At 39.8% G+C, this 23,009-nt stretch overlaps 2 protein-coding genes across 2 annotated transcripts; one reads left to right on the top strand and one right to left on the bottom strand.

Annotated features, from left to right (window-relative positions):
- The first annotated feature begins 1,440 nt into the window (after positions 1–1,440).
- On the top strand, positions 1,441–2,025 carry LOC145776657 (uncharacterized). Its single transcript, XM_082587888.1, has one exon. The coding sequence runs from the start codon at positions 1,441–1,443 to the stop codon at positions 2,023–2,025; it is 585 nt and encodes a 194-aa protein (XP_082444014.1).
- A 20,210-nt stretch (positions 2,026–22,235) lies between these two features.
- On the bottom strand, positions 22,236–23,009 carry LOC145776931 (uncharacterized). Its single transcript, XM_082588173.1, has 2 exons — positions 22,756–23,009; positions 22,236–22,608 (listed from the first exon to the last, which is right to left on the bottom strand). Exons 1-2 carry the CDS (start codon positions 23,007–23,009, stop codon positions 22,236–22,238), a joined length of 627 nt encoding a protein of 208 aa, XP_082444299.1.

Raw genomic sequence — 23,009 nt, 5'->3', positions numbered from 1 at the left:
GGTAGAACTCGTGGTGGACTGTGCCATCTTTGTCGATTTTTATGGTGAAATCCAGAAGTGAGATGGTGTTGTCTGCTGTTGGTAATTCTATTTCAAAGTTGATAGCTGGGTGCGCTTGGTTGAGAGCATTTTGGATAACTAAGGCTTCCTTATTGTTGACTGTCAGCAAGAATGTGTCGTCAACGTATCGTCTGTAGAGGGTGAGGTTTGTCAGGTTCCGCAATGTTTGCTTTTCAAGGGTGTCCATGAAGAGGATGGCGAGGACTCAAAAAAGCTGCAAGTTCAGAAGCACCTATCCAAAGACAATCGAAAATTTGAAACTACCAGGAATGTTCACGCACCCTTACGGCAAGATGCAATCAGCAAGGCGGCAAATAAAGGACCTTATCATCTCCAAAATGATCCGTCACCTATACCGGATATCAGCCAACCAAGTAAAAGAGCTATACACACTCAACGATACAATCAAGGACAATGAACCAGACCACGCGGAACAAATAATCCAAAGCAGCAAATTAGTATTCCAAGACAGCAAAGGCCGCAACAAAAACAGACTAAACCGGAGACTACCAAAGGACCAATCGTATAACATGACCACGACAAACAATCAAGGGACATCCCTTCCTATCACTGACCTATCAAATTCCCTCAACGACCAAGAACAAACCCTGCTCATGAAAGGACCAAAATTTGCCATCAAGAAGCAACCAGACGAACGAACCATACTGAGCATCACAACGTCTTTCTGTAAACTGGCATACCAAGCCCGATGGAGAGAATACACTGAAAATAAGCACCGATCTACCAATGGCGACGACGATCCATCGACAAGAATACCACGGTTCCCTCGCAACGATGACCTTCACAAACCACCGCAAGCGAGTGAAGAACTAGAACACAAGCTACGAATTGCGTCAATCAAGATCCAAGACATTCTGAAAACATCTTCCGTCACAAACACACGTAGTAACCTCTCAAAGAAGGACTTTTCGACCATCAAAAGCTTAAAAGCCAAGGACATGACCTATCTTCCCAGCGACAAGGGCGGTGAATTTTGCATCATCAAAACAGAACGCTACGAAGCAGCAGCCCAACAACACCTGAGCGACCCAAAACTATACAAAACTTCAAGGATCAAAAAAGCGCAAACCATCGAACGAAAGCTTAACAGCACGTGGAGGACCATAGCCACCAGAGCCCAACTACCACATCACGTGGCCAGATCTTACATCACCAACAACTCAAGTATGCCACGATTCTACCACCTGATCAAGACTCACAAAGAAGGACCTGACATCAAGATCCGTCCAATTGTCTCAAGTACAAACGGACCAGCCGCCAAACTGTCACACCTATAGTCTGCACCCTGCTCAACCCCCTATTGAAAGACGTTCCGGCTACCTTACAAACAGTCAAGAACTACTCAACCAACTCAGAGACATGCCACGAGATACCCTGATAAAATTCAACTTCCCCTTCAGCTTGGATGTGACAACAATGTACACCTCCATCCCCCCAAAGGAAGCGATCAACAACGTAATCCAAAAACTATCGACAGGAAGAACACAAATCTGCAGCCCATTCCACCCTGAAGAGATCGGCTCTCTCCTCGAGATTATCCTTCAGAACAATGTCTTAACATTCAAGGAGAAGTTCTATAGCCAAGTTGACAGCCTACCAATGGGAAACGCCGTATCTGGACTCCTCACCATCCTCTTCATGGACACCCTTGAAAAGCAAACATTGCGGAACCTGACAAACCTCACCCTCTACAGACGATACGTTGACGACACATTCTTGCTGACAGTCAACAATAAGGAAGCCTTAGTTATCCAAAATGCTCTCAACCAAGCGCACCCAGCTATCAACTTTGAAATAGAATTACCAACAGCAGACAACACCATCTCACTTCTGGACTTCACCATAAAAATCGACAAAAACGGCAGTCAACCACGAGTTCTACCAGAAAAAAGCAAAGGCAAAACTACTCCCACACTTCGACTCGGCCCTACCCACAAGCACTAAGAAGACCATACTCTTAAACGAAATACAGAGAAGAAAGAATAGATGTTCTTCACCCAACAAAGCAGCACCACACCTGACTGAATTCGAAAAGACAATCAGGGAAAACGGATACCCCAAAGACTTCCTTAAACAACCACCCAGACGACGACGACGACACCTACAAAGCAAACAACCCTCCCCTCAGACACCATACAACCCAATACATTTCGAATTTCCTTATATGAGCGACGACGCGGACCGCAAAATAAAGAAAATCTTCAAAGACCTGGACTTACCAGTCCGCCTCTTCCGGCGCTCCCGAACACTCCGAAACGCACTTAAAAAGCCACAAAAACCCGAACCCTGCCGGATGCAAAACTGCCAACTACGGAACGACGACATGTGCAACACCAGGAACTGTGTCTATAAGATTATATGCAAAAAATGCAGGGAAAGTTACATAGGCAGCACAATCCGCCCACTCCATTCCCGCCTCAAAGAACATCTCAGCTCGGATAAAAGTTCGGTATTTGATCACCAACAACAATGCCACGCAGATTTTGAATTTAAAATTATTGCAAGAGAAAATGACGCGGTACAATTACGTTTCAAAGAGGCCATATTCATAAGCAGACAAAATCCTAAAATCAACAACCGCGCCGAAAGGGAAGAACTACGTCACCTAATCTACTAATCAACTGATCCAACAAAACCTCACAGCAATAACGCCTAACAGCACAGAAACTCAACAGCCGGCAGCCTCAAGCTAAACCAAAGAGCCACTTTAAAAAATCACTCACTGACTTCAACACCATTCGTCATAGCACATGACTAGGGAACTGTGTTCCGAAAGCTAGTGTAATTTGATATTGCCAAAAAGAACCCGCAGCATCAGGCTATAACAGATCGTTTGAATCTACACTGTGAAATAGAAAACTATGTTACTCTTCACTAGGGTGCATCATCTCCCCCTTATTTTGGAAATTGAATTTGTTCCATTGATAAATGGTGTTCATTTAAGGTAAAATGACACCAAAAAAATTTTTGGCGTCTGGGGACCTCCCCTACCACTACCTCCTGACCCCCCTAAATCGGCTTTTCAAAAATCGCCATAACTCAAAAACCAAACAAGATAGACATAATGTTGTTTGGTATCAAATTTATTGTAACTACATCATTCAATTTAAATCTGCACAGAAAATGTATATTTTCTGATGATATTGCATTTTTTATTTTGTAACCGAGCTTCCGGTTTGTATGTATAATAACCACAGTTGCAAAATCATCAAATTTTTCAATATAACTTAACCACGATTTGTTTTGTTTTTAATGTGCAGTACTATGTATTTAGACCCATGTCATTTAAATTCAAAGCATAAGTGTGTGGCCAAACTGTTAACTGGGTCTTACCAAAAACAAAGCGAATACGATATATACATGATATTGATTTTCTTAACACAAATCAACATGAAATTTGTCAGCACACTACAGGCATAAAAGAATCTTTTGGATCTTGTGTATGTGGCCTTTTCCTCAAGTTTGGCCTGCTGAATTTACTTTTCTTCACCACTTGAAGTGTATTCTCAAAGTTTTTTTGTACTTTAGAGGATGTTTGAAAATCTGAAGCCAATTTGACTCCTCGTTCGGAGCAGTCGTTTACAAAGTCTGTTATAACTTTCGATTTCTTTCTTCCAGTGACGTACTGCTCATCTTTTGGCCAATCCGTAACATCTTTTTTCAAAAAGTCTGTTTCTATGTTGAGCACCTGCAAGAAGTACCATGAATCTTCTCCTGTTAAGTCGGCCAAGGAAGATTTTTCATTTACCTGGATTGGAAAAATTGGCTTTCCATTTCCCTTTCCCTTTTTAAGGATTGTGGAAGCAGATTCTTTTACAGCTAACAAAGCTTTAGCAATTTCTGTTTTTTCTTTGTCGTTGACATGGTAATCGAACAGTGCAAGTGGCACCATCTCTTCTGTCAAGTACCATTGATGGAGCTGTAGCTTTTGTAAAGCACGTGATGCAACTGTTTAATCAATCTGCTTAAACCTATGCAAGGTTTTAATCACTGTTAAATCAGCATGTGGTGCAGATATTCCTGAACTGCAGCAGAACCACCAAGGAACATACACATATAAAAAAACATAGAAAATCTTTTAATTTTTTTGTGTCCTTTTGTTGCAAAATCAAGTGTTTTCTTGCGTTTTTCAGATTCACAACTTTTTCTGCCTCTGTGGATAACAAGGTGAGTCTATTTGCGTATATTACCTTCGCCATCCAGTGAGCTTTGTGGATTGCACCGGATTCTTGAATTTAAATGACGCATGTGGGATAGGTGTTCTGAAGCTAATTAAAAGAAGTTCCAAGAGCTCTTTATAGTCTTCTCTTGGTACAGTATGTCATTGTTGTCTTTTTTTGTAAGCAGCTGAGTAGCAAGATCTGTGGCATCTTCTTTTAATACATTTAGAAAATTTATTCCGTTAGGTGAAATACAGTCGGGTTCATTCAAGTAAGAAGGAAGGCACAAACTGTCTTGAGACGCATGACTAAAGTAAGTTCGAAAGTTTTTAAACATTGTAATTTCTGGAGACCTGGAGGTTTCGATTCGCAATGCATCAAACACACTGCTAACAATCAGCTATCCAATGTGCTTTCTGCAGGCACAGTGGCACACCATAGCAGTGGCTTGTCTAATCTGCTTTGCAGCTCCACACAGCCTCCTGACCACCGACCAGTGTTTGTAGATGTGGTATCGAAAACCATACTTACAGCCCCATCTAAAGAGCAGTTCCAGTCACTTAATAAGTCAGAAGTGAAATCCCCAACAATACTCCCAGTCCCAACTAACAAAGCGCAAAGTAAAGAAATAATTCCAACTGAAATGTGGGAGGACTGAAATGATGTCACTGCCCTATCACTCAGCCAATCACATCAATGGAAATTGCATTATGCAGAAACCATACGCGCCGACTTCCGGGGGGGCCGGGGGGCGGCAACCCCCGTAAATTTATGGTTGAGGGGCAACAAAAATGGTTGTTACAAGTGGTGTTTCAAAGATAAAACACTTCGTGAAATAGATTTAGATCATTTAAACGGACTTAAAGTATGCTGAAAGCAAAAAATAGCCTGCTCTTGCCCGCGAAACAGCTGTTGATCGCATGGCTTTCTCATACGGTATGGAAATTTCAAAGTAGATGGTAGAGTAACTTACGCAGCTGGAATAGTCACGTAACTATTCACTGCAATATTAAGTAAACCAGCTAAATTAGACGCGCTATTTTCAACCAGGTCTTCCCGCTGTGAGATCAATTATGATTGAACAGAACGCATTGTTTTGTTCGCAATGTGTGAGAATTAAATTGAAAACCGATAAAAGAAAAGGTGTTTAATTGGCTTGGTCGAAAATATTGCCTGCATTAACGACGTCTCTTACCGCTATTATCACCTAGCTAACCTGACATCATTGTTTTATGCTGCCGCTATGATTTGACATCGACTTCAACGATCATGGAATGTTACGTAATTAGAACGATTATATCTTACACTCAAAAATTAAAAAATTGATCTCTTAAAATAGCTTTTTTCGCTGTTTTGTCTCGTGAGCTTTGCATATTGCTCAACAAGTGCATAAAGTTTAGAATTGACAAGAAATCATTAAATTTGAAAATTAAGTTTGAATCACTGCAAATAAACGTATTCAAAACTTTTAGTTCGGCCGACGCCATTACACACTCCGTAATCTACGTCGGCAATGATTTTGCTACAGCAAAAATGTGTTCATTTTGAAAACTGCCGAGCTTGTCCCATGTATAAGTTGAACCTGCCTTTTTGAGGTGAAAATCACTTGCGAACATCTTGACCTATACTCGAATATATAGTAGGCTACAGTGCTACACGGTATTCGATAAAAGACTATAAAGACTTTCGATAAAAAACAAACGAGAAAACATTTCGCCGTTGTTAACGCTTTGATAATAATAATAATCGTGTTTTTATTTGCACCCATTGCGATAACATAATATTATTAATAAAGTCCTCCTATAAAATTATTACCGGTTTACATAAAGTACACTGTGATACAACAGACGACAGGAAGCAGCGAAGTGACATATAGTCCGATGACTGTTCGAGTCAGCTGCTCCCCTTATTTTGGCTTGCCATTAAGTGTCTTTGCCGAGATACAGCCGCGTGCTCTGGAGCGGTGTCGGACCCACGTCCTTTCGGACGTCGCGCAACGTTCTCACCACTCGGCTACGCAGCCGACAGTTTAGCAAAACAACATTTTCTTTTCGTGTGAGTGAATAACAACGATCAAGACAAGAAAGTCATGATTTTTTTGCGTTTTATTTCGATAACTTCACTGTCTTGATCGTTGTTATTCACTCGCACGAAAAGGAAATGAATCGACTTGTTTTCCAACTGTTTCAATCATGAGCTAACAATATCAAAATTGTGGTGCGGTACTGATGAGCCCAGCCTCACGGGCGAAACACGTGTCTATCGCTGAGTTCTTGCTACACTCGACTGCCGAGAAACACAATATCAAAATTGTTACGACTAGGCGTACTGCATACGTAAAACTAATCGTTTCAAACAGAGGTTCTAATAAATTCGGTTAGCGACATAGGTGTCAATATAAACAAGACAGTAAGCTTAATCAAAGACTATTTTAGCTGAATCAAATAGCGTTATGGTTATGACGTCATCACTTTTCTCGCCCCCAAGGTTTTTTGAAAAGTCGGCGCCTATGGTAGAAACTATGTCAGTAATTAAGGTCACTGTGTCTGCTGTAAATTAGCACAAACCTCAAAGTAAATAGCACAAGTTATCAACTGCTTGTTGCATGTGAGTTTTCTTGTACACTACAATTATTTACACATCTGTGCTGGTAGCCTCCTAAGAAACTTATGGGTGAGACTTTTTAAATGTAGTTTTTTTTGCAGATTCGCATTAAATCAAGTAGTTACAACAAATTTAATACCAAACAACATATGTCTATCTTGTTTGGTTTTTGAGTTATGGCGATTTTTAAAAAGCCGATTTATTGGGGTCAGGAGGTGGTGGTAGGGGAGGTCCCCTGACCCTCCAAATTTTTTTGGTGTCATTTGACCTTAAATGGACACCATTTATCAATGGAACAAATTCTATTTCCAAAATAAGGGGGAGATGATGCACCCTACTTTTCACTCAAGCCTACCACCCGGTTGAATATAGGCTATGGTATATTTTTTACTGATGTTTAGTGTAGTTATTATTTGACTTATAGGCCTATAACTAAAAGTGAACTCAGTCATGTTCGGAAACTTGTATAATTTATTGATAAAGCTTTCGCCGACGCCAACCTGAACTAACAACAAATAAATGCCGAACACGCCCATTAAAAAAACAATATAATTTTCTGTTCAATATAACATTTTGTGTGAAAAGCATTGCCGATTTAAGCAGCTTCACTTACCGAAGCCATGACATATTTTTCTGTTCAATATAACATATTGTGTGAAAAGCATTGCCGGATAAAGCAGCTTCACTCACTGAAGCCATGACTAACAACAAATAAATGCACGCGCATTAACAAAGCAACATATTTTTCTATTCAATATAACATTTTGTGTGAAAAGCATTGTCCTACCTGCAGACTTTACGAGGAATAGCACCTAAATCAGGGGTTCCCAAACTTTTTTGCTGTTCGTACCCCTGTGTCAGGTCAAAGCATTCTTTGTACCCCAAAAAAATTCTGATTGAATTTTTTAGGTATGAATTGCTAAATTAAATAGGCCTATTTCTTTATAGCTCAATTAAGCGTTAAACCGATATTTCACACAAACATGCAAAAATTACCAAAATAAATTAAATGTCAGTTATTTTGTTTGTCACTTCTCAGTGAGATATTTGTTGCCGTTTCATTGATAAAATTCGCTCAAACGATGGTTCGATTTTACTCAAGGCAACACGTAAGTCATCTTCCAGTTGCAGACGATTTCTGTAGCCTACTTATTCTTGTTATACATCATAGTCGAAAAGCCACTTTCACAGTAATAAGTTGTTGAGAAGAGAATTAACACTGTCATGGCTTCCATAGCAAGACTTGGGAAGGTTTCATAGCAACACACCAAAAATCTTCTAACTTTGATTTGTCAAATAGCAGTTTCAATTTTTGGCAGCTTTTCATTTCGATAATGTTCTCCTGCAAATTATCCTCATCTGACATTTTTGTTAAATCAAAAAGAAATGAATTTATAATCCAATGCTGGAAATAATTCAATTCACCAGCAAAAAAGTAACCATCGAAAGAATCAACCAGCATCTTTAAATGGGAAGTAACTTCATTTTTGACATTTTGCAGCAAAGAGTTATTAGCAATTTCATCAAGCCAAGGAAAATTAGCAAGGTTTCCTTTTTCATTTTGAGCAGTAGCAAGTAAAAAAAACATTGTTATGAGACAATGAGGCTACTTAGCCAACTAAAAAACAACAATTATTTGTAGATAATTGTTTTTTCAAAGCAAAGACCGTAATAGCATAATATCATTTACAATTCCAGAATAAAACTGTACTGTGAAATCTGTTTGAAAAGCTGCTCTGTGGCCCAAGGATTTTCGTACCCCTTGATGTTTAATCTCGTACCTCCAAGGGGGTGCGAGTACCCCCGGTTGGGAACCCTTGACCTAAATGAACGGGCACCAAAGTGCTCCGCACCTAAATATCCAGACGCCACAGTGTGCGCGCCTATTTGACCGGCGCCTAACTGTCTGCGCCTAAAAGACTTGCTCCCCCAAATCACGACCAATGGATTAGGGATTGCAGGTGGTTAACAACAACCAACAGGAGCTGCTGGATGCTGATTGTTCATTTAGCACGATTGCATGTGTTGAGTTATTTCCTTGAAAGCTTTAGGTTTTGTTTGAATTTATGTTTGTAAATGTCTTCAATGATTCAAATGCCTGTGGTTTGGAAGTTTATGTGCAATCAAACCCTGCATTTATTGAAACATCACGATTTGTTAAATTTGTTCTTAATATTTGGAAGATAATTTCTGTAAAGTCACCAAGTAAAGGTTTGTTCCCTATATAGAGTTGTTACAAAGCTACACATTGCATGTTACAACATTCACAAAAAAATCATTTCCATGGTAATTGCTTGTTGCTTCATAAACCCACCGGCCACTTCTGTGTAGTGTGTACTTCATGCTCTGATTGTTGCTAATGCTATGCAACTGTTTTTTTAGATGGATGTATGAAGCATGTAAAAACTTCCAGGCCATGTTATTTTGTTCATTCTCATGCTTAGCAAGAACTCATCATAAACCCAAAAACATTGGTATCACCAGTAGATGTATCTTAGTTTCACATTTCTGTTAATGGCATTGATATAGCGAGTGCTGCAAGCTAGGTAGAACACCGATTGATTAATTGACATAACCAGCAACAACGGCCTTACCACTGAAACGTTTACCGCTTGTATTCAGAGCATGGGTGCAGTTCCGAAACTTGTGTACCAGAGGAATATGCCCAGTTGTTTGAGTTAGCTGATCGTGGAGGTTTGTCTGCTCCTACAGACAGAGCCTCTGAAAGAAAGTTTCACTAGGGGTACGAAGAGTCATTCCGGGCCCCCCTCTCACTCCGGGCCCCCTTTGTCTTGGGCAAAAGGTGTGATGTTTGCTTAGGCGTATTGCACACCACACAACATTTTACTGCAGAATTGGACATCTGTGCGCAATAATAGTATCAGGCTGCAATAAAATTATTATTTTGTGTTGTGCATATCATGTGATCTGACCCTCGCCAATTTCTGTATCCTGCATTGAATTCGTGTGTCAGTTATTGATGGTGCTGTACTGCTGTTGAGAGGTGTCGCATATTGCACATCTTTAATGTAAAATCTTTAAATTCATTTTTTTATTTCTCTTAGATGTAGCTTATAGCCTAATTATCTCTGAAAAGGACACTACCGATATGTCATGTCGAAAACATTGGATTTAGTAGTTTTTTCATGTTTTTTTGTGTGTGTATTTAATGTTAAATCCATTAACGTTACTGAGTGTTATATGTATCTGGTACAAAGCCAAGCTCTCTACAAGGGCTCAAACATAACATCTTGTTAAAACATAATCAAGTTAATCATCTGACCAATCCTAACCTTTCTTCATTAACTTTTTCATTCACTACATGCCCAGCACTAGCAGAGGTGAACGAGAGAAGTCGAATAAGTGAAATAAGCGTGAAGAATTTGAAGTGAAATAAGCATGAAACTACCTCTGTCAAATAGTTTTTGAAAAACACAAAAAAAAACACCCGGGCTTTTTGCCAGGGTTTTTCTCAAACCTGCTTTTGCTACACTACGACCCTCCCCCCCCCCCCCCCCCCCCCCCCAGGACAGGAGAATAACTAACTATGTGATTCAATTTAGGGTGCTTTTAGCAGAACATTTTGCACGTAAAGCATTAAATTACCACTTTGGGCCCCTAATTTCCTCGAAAAGCACTTGATCACCTTTCTGGGCCCTTTTGCTAGATTACGGGCTCCCCAGGACTAAAGAATAACAACTTTTATGCTTGAAATCAGTCGTTTAAGATGGTTTTAACCAAACATTTTTGCTCGTAAACTATAAAACCACAATTTCGGGCCCCTCAACAAACACAGGCCTGGGCCCTCAAGGGTACGCCGTACCCTCCCTACCCCCCTCTCATAGGCCCTGCCTACAGAGCTATGTTTTGCTGTCACTGCTTTGGCTGTTCAAAGCTATACAGCTCTCGTAGCCGTGAAGCACTTCACTTTGAGAAATTAGCGTTTCGCTTTCACTTCTGCCCTAATGACAACAGCCGAAGCAAGTGGAAGTTTTGGAATGGCTATAAAACAAAGATGTTCATCTGGACACTGCAATTTTGAATGGATTATTTGTTCTGCATTTAATTCCTTTGCTCAAAATGAGTTAAAACATTTCAATTCTTTAAAAGATGCTCCGCCAAGTTTAGTTTAAAACCGCAAAATTCGAACACTTCAAGGTCGAAGAAGCAACAAACAGTAAATGCAGGTGAATAGGTAAACTGATAGGTAATAAATTTCTATTGTCTTATTTAAATTCATGCCTGCTTTAACGATTACCGCAGTTGAAAACTCCAGAACTTAGCAAACGCTACTGTTGACTGCTTAGGTCATAAATACAATGCAGATTAGTATTTTTTGTATGTAGCCTATCACTGCACTACATTATTGTCCATCTGTTTGTGTAGAGATTCTACCCCAATCAAGGAACTTCAAACATCCTCCGAAACCAGGCAACAATGAGCGACTTGGCAGTCGTGAAACCCCCCTTTCAAAAGTTAATATGCTTGCCCGTGGCAGCAGGGGACCTGGAGCCCCGGTAAACACATAAGGCTAACAATGTCGGCGTTGCGGCAATAATAATCATCTTTGTTTAATTTTTCAAAAAAGTGAATGTATAATATTGGCGATTCCATGTAGCCCTATGATTGTGTTTTAGTGAAATGTTTATACTAAAATTTCGTTTTATCTGTGTTTGCGTATTTTTCCTCACCAATACTCAATTTTGTGCTGAGTGCCCGTAAAAGTTGTTACGGTACATGTTATATTTTGTCGATTTTTGTTTGAGCGGTAGTAACCCTCTTAAGGCCCATGCCTTTTTTGAGTCGGAAGTCTCCTACTCTGTAGTCCCGGCCCTGCGTTTATTCAAACTGTTTTTATTATGAGGTAGGCTAGTTATCTTTGGAACTATTGCTTGTAGCATATGAATGAACAGTTCGATTGTTGATCAATTTTCAAACTTAGTCTGTAACATTTTATTTCTTTTTTTTGTTAGACAGTTAATTCATTTGTTAAATGCTCTTAATTTGAAAGTTAGTTGTTTACTATAATTTTTTGTTGGTTTTGAGAGATAGATATGGTTTACAAATGCTGTGTGCCTGGATGTAACTGGTTACAAAACATAAACAAAACTGTTCCCAACATTAAAGTAACCAATTATTGAGTAACGTTTTTTGTTGCAAATACCAACTTTTCGTATGGATGTTTGGCACCACTTGCTTTAGTAGATAAGAATATTATAGACTGTATGGAAGCCTTTAACGGAACCTTTGCATTACCAACTTTTGAGTGCTCAGGCAAACAGTTGGTAAGGATGAATCAATTTTTTTTCCTTCTACTTTCCTTGTTGATATCACTTCTAAATTAGAAATTTTCGATTGGCCAGTCTAATTTTCTTTTTGTTGTTATGTTTTTGCTCTCAATCTGTACTTTTCCAAGAAACTTAATGAAATTTCGAAGTGGCAACCGAGCAGTATGCCAGCATTGGCCTTCTTACTCTGACTCTTGAAAAGAGTTGTTTATTTCCATTTCTAAATACCTCTTGGTTCTATTTAAGACACTGTCAAGAGATTTTTTTATGCAGGTCTTCGTAAACGAGATGAGTTTTGTAAACCGTTCTCTTGTAGGCCTACCGAAGGAATCTGTCATAAAGGATTGCAATACATTCAAGATGCCATTGCGATCATGAAAGCATGGCGAACATCTGGACGGGTAGGATTGACCACGGAAACTTTCACTGCTTGCATTCAGAGCATGGATTCCATGTGTCAGTTAAGCAACTACTTGCTGCAAATTCTTAACAGTATTTTTAGTGTAGCCTCAAGCAAAACTCAGCTAAAATTACCTGTACCGTATTGTTTGGTTACTTTTAAAATTTCGCATGAGTAAGTTTTAGTAAACGCAGTAAGCCCGTAACCGAAGCAGTAGGCGTTAAGTTCAGTGTTTTATCAAACTCTGCCTGACAGGCGATGACCGCAAGGCGATATTAGAAACGTTACGATTGAGATCGGGTCGGCCTACATATGGCAGCCGTCTTAATGAGTCGATCGTCTCTCTACGTCCCCGGATTTTACAATAATGCAGACAGTTCTGAAATTCAATTAAAGAAACTAACATATTTATAGCATACTTGTGCTAGATGGTATACATGTCACAATTCATTTTAGTCTCATTTTATTCATTTTAGTCTGTCTAATGTTTTTTGCGGTGGGATGGCGCAACGGATAAGGCGTTGGCTTTCCAATTTTGAAATCCTGGTTCGGCTCCGGGCTTCAGCTGGTTGTTGAATACACCTCTGCCTAGGTTGTAATAAATTGGGTGGGCATAATTGCTGCAGGAAAGGCGGCCTAGAGAAAGGAACTGGCCGCCCTACTCTCCTTAGTGCCGACGGCTTAGTACAATGAGAACCTTATCTTCTCGTACCCAACACTTGAATCAAGTATGGGACCACCTTTACCTTTTACTTAACGTTTTATGTTTGTTATAAAAAAAAAACTACTGAAACTCGATAACACAAGCCAACACACATTTTGTGTCAGCATAGTAAATGCCATTCTAAGGTATATTTTGGGTGCTGAATTCAAAAATAACATCAGATTTTTTGTATCACATCAGGATTTTATGATATCTGAATGCTGTTTTTGGTAAATATTTGGTAAAAATCGACTCCTGATCTATATTGGTAGACGTTAGCGTTTCAGAGAATTTGACCCTTTTTTGTCAACAAGGTCTGCAATGAATTCTAAATACACAAAAGATACAAACATAATATTAATGAAAACGTTGAGGCATTTCATCACTTTTTTTATTTTATTGAAGCCTGGTAACTTAAACCGAATTCTTCAAAGTTTATCTGCAAAACACTAAACGTTCAACGCCCTTTTATACAAGAGTAGCCTACATTGTTATTTTTTCGTGTTAAAAATTAGGTTTGGTGGCTGTGCAAATCCCTAATGCATATTTTAAACCTCTTGGTTTTGCATCTTTTCCTTTTGTTGGTGCTACAGTTGTGTGTTTATAATGTCATTCGCTATACGTTTGCGCCAGCAAAGAAAAATAAAATTAAATAGACACATAAAAATACGTTCAATTCTACAGAAAAAAAGGAAATTCACATGCAGTTTTGGAAACGTTACTCTGGGACAAACTTTCGCTTGCATGATTTTCGTGAATGGTTTTTGGATTTCCATTGATCTATCGTTTTAGGTTTTCAACACAAGCTTTACATGCAGTATGTGGATTGTGGAGCCTATGATTTGTCCTAATCACCCAGGCGAATTCTGAAGTATGCAAGATATGCTTGTTTCACAAAATTTGTTATAGTTTGCCTTTGGTTAGGAACAGTATAACTGCCGCAAATGTAACAAAAACATCAGGTTCATTTTCACACTTACTCCTTGAAGATGCCATCCTGCTACTTGTTCACACCACAAACAGAACACCTTGCTAATATGAAAAAATCTGAAAATCTGAAAATTCAAATAAGAATGAGTTATAGACATTTCTCATAAGCCTAAATCTACACGTTCAGCAGTAGCTTAGTAGCTATGGTGGACTCCTCACAAAACGAAAAAGATAAAACTGATGTTATAGCCTATATCAAAAAGTGGAGTGGTACTACACATTGGTTGGTTGGTTTTGAATCTTTATTCTCGGACTGACAAAGCCTTGATTGGTTATTCCTGGTAGTTTCGTATATTTGTAGAGGCTCTTGACGCACGGCGGGTAACCGAGATTGGCAGAGTGAAGTTTTCCGATTGTTGAAGTGTTGTTGCCGGGAAATTATTCCATTCACTAGGTGCCGCTGAATGGAGAGCAGTCCTGAAATGCGTTGCTCAAACGCACGCCGGAGAGTCGGGTACCAGCAGGGCCGGATTAAGGGTTTATGGGGCCCTGGGCTGAGCTGAAAGTGGGGGCCCTTATCAAGTGACATTTTTCGCTAAAAATTAATGGTGGAGTGGGGCTACGACACGAGCCCAGTTGCATGTATTTGTGGCACCGAGCCCCAAACAGCGGACCAGTGGCGTAGCCAGAAAATAATTTTGGGGAGGCCAAATATTTGATGAATTGAAGAGAACAACAAAGTGTTTGCTTTAAAGCCATCGCCACTTGATGTGCAGTGGCGTATCCTGGTGGGTTGAAGCAATAAAAGTGGTAGGGGGTTAGAGCGTGCCGAAGGCACGCGTATTCTAGGGGGGTTCGGGGGCATGCTCCCCCGGAAAATTTTTGAAAAATTACACTCAAATAATGGATTATAGCGCTTTCTGAAAACACTTTTAGGGTAATATTTGTATGAAATTTGTTAGCAGATAAACCGCTTTTAATTTATTAAAAATAGCTCTTACACACGAACGGGCAAAAACTGCGTCTAAAATTAGAGAACACTAAAAACTCAGCTACACAAAAACTCAATAACTATACAAAAACCCAACAGAGTAAGCCATTCTGAAATTGCTTCTATAAATTAGTTCAAAGAAACGAAAATCGCGTAAATTTTGCGCGATTTACGATTTGCAAAATTTATTGGTGTCTTTCTGTGTGTCTAAAACAAGTCCTTGGGGGTGTTAATAGCCAGATGTCTTGGAAAACGATATAAATTTCTACAAACTTTATTATATTTTCAACAAAGGGCTCAACTTTGAAATCCAAACTTGGAAAATTTTGGGAGGGCATGGCCCCTTTCGCCCCCCTGGCTACGCCTATGCAGCAGATCACCTTCTTGTTTGCCCTCGGCTTGCCACCCGGTGCAGTAGGTGGGACCTGTCAGTGTATAACTCCGTTGCGGAAGAATGTGTCAATCTGTGGTGTATCAACGAACTGTAGAAGACTCGATAGAAGAAGAACTGCATCATATCTAACTGACCATCTTGTATCAGATAATGCCTTCAAAACAGGCAAACCATCTAGGAATTTTCGATGGACTTGCCAACGATGAGTAGACGAGACGAGTCATGAATAAACCTTTGCAACAATTCAAAAAGCTCAGCGGCAGAACGGCATGTTTCTACAGGACATTTAGGCTACCGATTAAATTAAGTGAATGTGCTGTGCAAGGGACATAATGAGCTACGGTACACTACATTTATCGCGCAGAAGAGCGCTTGAAGACCGTTATACTTGCCACTCATATTGGCAGCATTATCATAACTTTGACCCGTAATCCGTACCATTTTCGGATATGAAAGTATCAAATAAATATGTTTTTTGTTAAAAAAAACGAAGAAAAATTGAACAACTGGGGTTGGGCAAGGGTGCTGCAGCACCGCAGCACATATGGGTGAGCCTCCCTTGCTTGTTTGAGATACGAATTAAAGCAGTAATCTCCAGCTGTGCAACTAAAAAAATTAGTAAATTTTTTTCTTTGAGGTGGGGGCCCCCAAAAGTGGTGGCCCTGGGCTTCAGCCCAGTCCGCCCCCCCTTAATCCGGCACTGGGTACCAGGACATTTTTCCGAAAGACATTTTGCCGAAACCCATTTTGACGAGACATTTTGCCGAATGGACATTTTGCGGAAACTCATTTTGCCGAATGGACTAATTGGCGAAAGGACTTAATGCCGATTGGACAAATTGCCGAAATTATACAAATGTAGGCTATTATATGTATTGTCATAACCTAATAACACATAAATATCATTCACAAACAGATTTAACTCACAAATTATGTGCGACTGCCCGTAAATATCCGACAAGTGTTATATGTATCGATATTCTCCACAATGTGTTTTAGTCTATCGTTCCCACACAACCTTATATTTTTTATTTGGTGACGCAAATTGAACGCCAGTTCATAACTGCTCTAGGATTAGTTCATTGTGCAATTGTTCTTTTATCAACTTTACTGTCAGTCGACATATCGTGGGGTGTGTGATGGAGACTAGTTGGTCAAAAGCATGGTGCCATCCTTCGATGGAATTGTTAGTACGAGGAAGATCATCAACAACTCGATCGCGCATATTCCAAAGCGATGGAACGAAGGAAAAATAGGGGCAAAGTAATTCTATTTCAAAGGCACTGCTTGCATAGTAACGAGATTTTGTGTCACTTCAAAGTAATTTTTTTCCAAATTATTTCGGCAATTTGTCCATTCTGCAAAATGTCCTTCGGCATAATGTCTGTTGTATTTCCAGACGTTTAATATGAAATAAACAATAATAATAATTGTAGCGATAGCCAACCAATAAGTGAGAAAACCATTTACCTCTTGTTACTTACTGATTCAGTGTATAAAATCAACGCAATATATAGTAAGAAAAAAACGCAAAACAATCAACTAAGGAACGTGGTACAGAACGCTTAATTGATTACACGCGCAGTGAGGTGGTAATCAATTCCAGCGTCTGTACCAGAAAACGCTGAACGGTGATTATGTAGTGACGCTGGTCACGAGTTACATATATTCAACGTAGATGACGACTATAACAATGTCCTTTCGGCAAAATGTCTTTCGGCAAAATGTCCGTGCACAGAGAGGCGAACTTGCGCCGCGTGAGCCGGGCGCGTAACGACTGAGCTAATGGAGCTAACATTCAGGCGAAGGTGAATGTAACCCTGCCTAAGGGGTGGTTTATGAACAGTTCTCAGAAGGTACATTAGTTGGATGGTCTATAGACAGACGGTCCACTAACTAGAAGGTCCACAATAGTAAGAAGGTCTAGGTGAACTTCTTGACCATTGAACCATCTGACTAGTGTACCTTCTAAGGAGGGCCTAAGTCATTGGCTCAATGTTGGACCATCGGAAACGTTCCGTGGGGCCTCCGTTGGTTTCCTAAGTTGGTGCATAAGATATTTGGCTAGCGGGCCAACTTAAGCGAATCGTTAGTCACAAAAATCGGTTGGCTAAACGTCGATCCCACGGTGGCGCACTGTTGACCAACCCTTTCCCATCAATTTGCCAACCTGCGACCAACCTGACGACCAGACGCTTTCGTTGATTCGACGTGGGATCTACGACGCAATTTACAACTATCCTCAGTGGCAAAAAGTGTTGTTTAATCGTAGAACCAACGTCGGTGCACTGTTGGCCAACCTACGACCAAACGCTTTTGTTGGGTCGACGTGGAATCAATGACGCAATTTACAATCATACCCTCTGTGGTGAAAACGATTTGGTTACTCATGGGCCTAGCGTTGGCCATCGTTGGCCATCCATTTGTTAATCTACGACCAAACGCTCACATTTTGCTCTGACAAGGGATAGACATTACGACATTACTAAACCGAAAAAGTTTTTAAACTTTGACCACATGGTGACGTGTAGTTAACTAACTTTCTTCGAGTTAATCTGTGCTGATAATGATGACCACGAAGATGTGAGATCGAGGCCTCAATTCGCAGTAAACCTTACCACCCATCATACTAGCATTCCACTCGATACAACATTGCTAGAAAAGGCATTCATACAAGCAAAAAGTAAGACAGATGGCAGCAGTTAAGTTTGTTTTTATTTCTAACCACTACAGCAAAAAAACAAAAAACATGCTAAATATAACAGCGGTCCAGAAAAGGGCCTAAGAGGCAAATTGAAATCAAATTTGCTGTCTTCCTTTTCTCAAACGCCCCACCATCTCTATCTCTTGCGTATTTCAACCAGTCTGAAATAGCGGCATCGATATTTGAATTTGTTGCTGTGGACAAGTTGTGGGTTCTTCGTACTCCATCTAAAAATAATAATGTTATTGGGATAATTTGCAAGTAGCTGGTCCAAGCCAATATGTCTTATGGAAAAGGTCGTTTGCTGAAGCCAGGTAACTAAGTCTAACAAGCAACTTTTCCTGTAAAGCAATGAACTAATCACACTGAAAAAAGTTCTGAAGGCATCTCCCCATGCTTGATAAACTCTCAGAGTTACATTGATTACAACAGTCTGGAAAAGAAAATGGGAATTATCCTGCTACAAATAAACTTGCAATCATTTCTTCAAAGTTTTTGCGAATAACTTCTGTTACAAATACAAAATTATGATTTTTTTCGTCACTGTAATAAACACTTTTTTCGTGCAATCTTGCATTGAATCTCCTCACCCTGAATTATTTGGAGAAGGCGTAATTTTCGAAACGAACGCTTAAAATTTCTTCCAGTTATGTTGAACTCTCTTGCCAATGTATTCGTCATGACATGGCTCATGAGCCTCCGAACAGTGCTGGAGACATGCTTTCCTCCAATGCTCTCAAAGAACATAACCTGTAAAATATTATAATTTTAGATGTAGCCTATGTTAAACAAGACGATCTTAACAACTACAAAACCAGACAAAATGGCCTTCTGCAGCTGGAACTTGATATTTTAGAAGTAACTCGTCAACCGTTTTCTTATATCTTTATCTTCTAGAAATGTTTCTATTTTCTGCACAGCACATCATCCTAACTGTTAAATGGAAGCACAAGATCACTAGGAGGCTCGCTTAGACACTGCTGATGATCATCTTGTGCTTTCACCAGAGAATCAAGTAACATGTGGATTGTAGGTCTTTGCTTGCTGCATTTTAGTATCTCGATGCCAGCCAATGCTTTTTGTAGCAAACCTGAAATACGTTTTACTGTAATTGAATGGTGCTTTTTTGCTAAATTCTAAAACAAAACTGAAATCACTCAATAAAGAGTCATAGCGGCACTGGTGGGACCCAAAAGACCGAAACAGAGGCTTAAAGTGCCTCTGACAGGAAAATAAATTCGCTAAATTTACCTAAGATACCAAAGAGATGACACTAACAAACTTCCCTGACCAGCAAATCGTAAAAAATATCAACAGGCTACTAAGTTACACGCTTGTAAACTTTCGTTCACTTTCGGCGAATCCGGCACTCATTCAATTGCGAAAATAAAAACGGCAACACCGCTGTGACGTCACCATAGGTGGGGATACGGTACTTTCTTTCTCTGTGGTGAGTTGGTAAGGTATGGTACAACTACTGCAAAACGTCAATGCGTGGGGCTTTGTTGGTCTGAAGAATGTGCAAAATGAGAATTACCGAAATGAAAAAGTCAACTTATTATTACTATCAGGTTTAGATCAAATAGGTTGAGTTTCTTTTTATTAAACAACATCTCAATTCAATTGAAATTGCAGTTTTTCTAAACTCTTGTAGGGCTACAATTTTGATAATTTTTTATTTGTCCTAATCTGGCTATAGCCATTTCCCATTTGCAGTGTAACAGCAGTATCTCACAAACAGTACCCTTAATTTATGGTTGAGGTAATGCCTGCAAATTGATGTTTATGTGACAATGTCGTGACAAAAAGGTATGCTATCTTTTCGCGCTTTCAAACAAAACAAGGTGCTGAGAAGAAAATAGTCAAAGTTTTCTTCAATTGTTCGACAGTCACTGTGGGATGGGCCATACAAAACTAGTCGTATATGTTCTCTTCACTTCACTGGAGATGATTTTTTTAACACCACCAACCCGATTTGAATCTTCCCAGCAATGAGTGGCGTGCTGGGAACTCTAGGTGGTGCGTTTGCCACAAGTGCGAGTCTATGACCCAACCCAATAAATGTGTATGTTGCCATGAAGTGCCACAGACGAAAGAACTTTTGAAGAAAGACAAGAAAGAAGCATATAGTTGTGTTACCAATTAGACCAATTTTGAGGCACACTTACATCCTGCAGTTCTGGGTACTTTTTTTATGAGGAGCAGGAAGAACTGGAGAAAAAGCAATAAACCGAAAGGAGAAAACGGAGACCCATCAAAAGAGTAAGGATGTTACATTAGGCTAAAAATACCCTAAACGCTAAAGAATGCACACTAAAAAAAGTGATTTTATTTCCTTGCAGGCAGCATCAGTAATTAGTCGCTTTCAGGCATGTATTGGAGTGGATACTACAAGGTGATGCTCTCGGAAGCAACAATCGGATTGTGCTGCCGTCAGGCATTGTTTGGCGAATCCGAAACAATTTTCCAAGTCCAGATGGCCGTTACACCGGATTTCAATGGCCAACTAAAGGCACAACATAAGAGAGAGAGAGAGAGAGAACTTTCATTTATTTGTGAATAGTGATGAATGATGATAAATTAAATATGAATGATGATTCGTACGATTTCTTCATTTTTCACTTCAAGTATACTGTATTTTAGGTTTAGTAGGAACGTATCCAGTAGAGTTTTATTAAACTGCAAAAAACAATAAATCTTTGAAAAAAGCAACCGCTTGTACCAACTCCGACCAAACTGTGATCCACCAATTACATCTAGAAAGCATTTGTTTTATCCGTCGCTGACGACGCGCACCCAGGATGACGTAATACCACCAAAGTCGTCCCAGAGCAGTGAAATATAGAGTTTCACCAGTGGTGTCGCTGCGAAGCAGTCATTTTGTATAAATTTCGCCTTAACCAGTCGAGCTTCGAGGTTAAGATTAAAAAGTTCGCTAAGCATAATTCTACGCAAGGAAATGCTTAGAAAAGTTAATATACTTGGGTTCAACCTGTCAGGGGCACTTTAATCTGTAGTTATTACTCACTAAAAACTGAGAGTTTATTGAAAAAGAAACATTAGGTAAAGGGGTAAAAATGAAGGTGGTTCCATCCTCGATTCTAAGATTTGGGGGATAATGAGAAGAAAGCGGGGACATAGTGAGTATCTATATCTCACTATATCCCCGGAAGAAAGGGTTCAAATTAGGCTATTAAACCTTTGGCACTGACGAGACTTCGGCCGCCTTCCATTCAGAAACTACGCCCACCCAATTTATTGCACCCCAGGTGGAAGTGAGCGGTGTTTTTCAACAACCAGGATTTAGAATCAGGATTGCATCATTTGTGAGCGCACACCTTATCCGTTCGCCACCCGGCCGCTATTAGGTATGAAGGTTTTTTTACAAAATGGGTTTTGGGAACTAGCAACTTATGGCAGCTTAACTCACTAAAGAAAGTAATGCAATAGATTTACAGATTTACCTTTAATTTCAAATCTTGACAGAGACATATCCTCATCCATGACATTTACATCTTGCAAAACATCTGTTTGGAGACCTGAACAACAATTGAAAATTTTTAAAGCTTCAACGTTTAATATAGTAGAACTGTAGGATGCATCAATAAAATAAATTATATTTTTTTTAACCTTCGTCCGGCTGCATGGGTACAATTGTACCCATTCCAATTTTAAAATACGACAGTCTTTTTTCTAGAAACCCGAGAGACCTGAAACTTCCTGACATCTCTACATTTCTGTGTTAGATTATGCAGACTAAATGTCGGCAAAAAATCTTTACACGTTACCGAGATTTAGGGTCGAGTTGTTTTTACACCCTTAACAGGCGGTATGGGTACAATTGTACCCTTGCACATTGTGTATCTAAATAATGCCAGTATACATAACACAAAGACAATTTTTTGAATGTTGAATGAAACAGAGTACATAAATGATTTATTTGACACAGAAATATGAAAGAAAACTTAGTCGAGATGGGTTTAGTCAGTGTCACAAGTAATACACTTTGTTTTTGTTATGGAGTGTTCGTCGCACACAGGCTGAACGCAAGCCACGCAGCCTTTCCTGGTTTTACGTCGTTTTTGTTTCTGATCTCTGCAGACATAGCAACTGCCAACAATCGGTGTAGCTCCTCGATTTCCATGGGGTTCTTTGAGGTTAGCTTCTGCCCCTTCTGGCGGTGTCGCAATGGGCCGTCCTAGAACCATTTCCACTGCAGCTCGAAGGAAGCGGTTTCTCATCATCATGCGGTTGGTAGTGCGAGCTTCCACTGAAGGCATACATAGCTGTTTCACAAGATCTTTCAGGAACTTTCTCCGTTGGTCCTTTTTCCTAAACACTGGCTTGTGTTCCCTGTAGATGATAAACGACGCTAAGCCAGTGACGTCGATCATGTTATAGAAAAACGCCAAAGGCCAACGCAGTGTCCGTCGTTTTACTGTGTATTCACCCAGCATTTTGTCCATTGTGTCCACCCTCCCTTTGGTTTTATTATAGTACGTGATGATCTCTGGTTTGCTTGATTGTGTTGCTTCGACTTCTCCGGTCATGTGCATGGATGATAGAAGCCCAACTGATCTGTTTTTCTTTGGCACATATGAACAGACTGTTGCATCTCGATGGTAGGCGAAATTGGTCGAGTGAAGTGCTCTTTCCTTGCCAGGCTGCATGTTGCTTGGCAAAAACCTCTTGTTTTTTCTAACTGTTCCAACTAAAGTCATGTCCCAGGTGTTCAATGCTTTAGCTAGCTGCAT

Source organism: Aplidium turbinatum, chromosome 9 (genome assembly GCF_918807975.1).
Source record: "Aplidium turbinatum chromosome 9, kaAplTurb1.1, whole genome shotgun sequence".
NCBI lineage: Eukaryota > Metazoa > Chordata > Ascidiacea > Aplousobranchia > Polyclinidae > Aplidium > Aplidium turbinatum.
The sequence above is the reverse complement of the archived record's forward strand: the minus strand, read 5'-3'. Positions and strand labels throughout refer to the sequence as shown.

Excerpts from the sequence above, each read along its gene's own strand:
- LOC145776931 (XM_082588173.1), bottom strand. The coding sequence starts at position 23,009 with ATGCAGCTAGCTAAAGCATTGAACACCTGGGACATGACTTTAGTTGGA. Across the intron at positions 22,609-22,755 it reads AGCAAACCAGAGATCATCAC|GGAACACAAGCCAGTGTTTA; the intron begins GTACTATAATAA and ends TATCATCTACAG.
- LOC145776657 (XM_082587888.1), top strand. The coding sequence starts at position 1,441 with ATGCCACGAGATACCCTGATAAAATTCAACTTCCCCTTCAGCTTGGAT.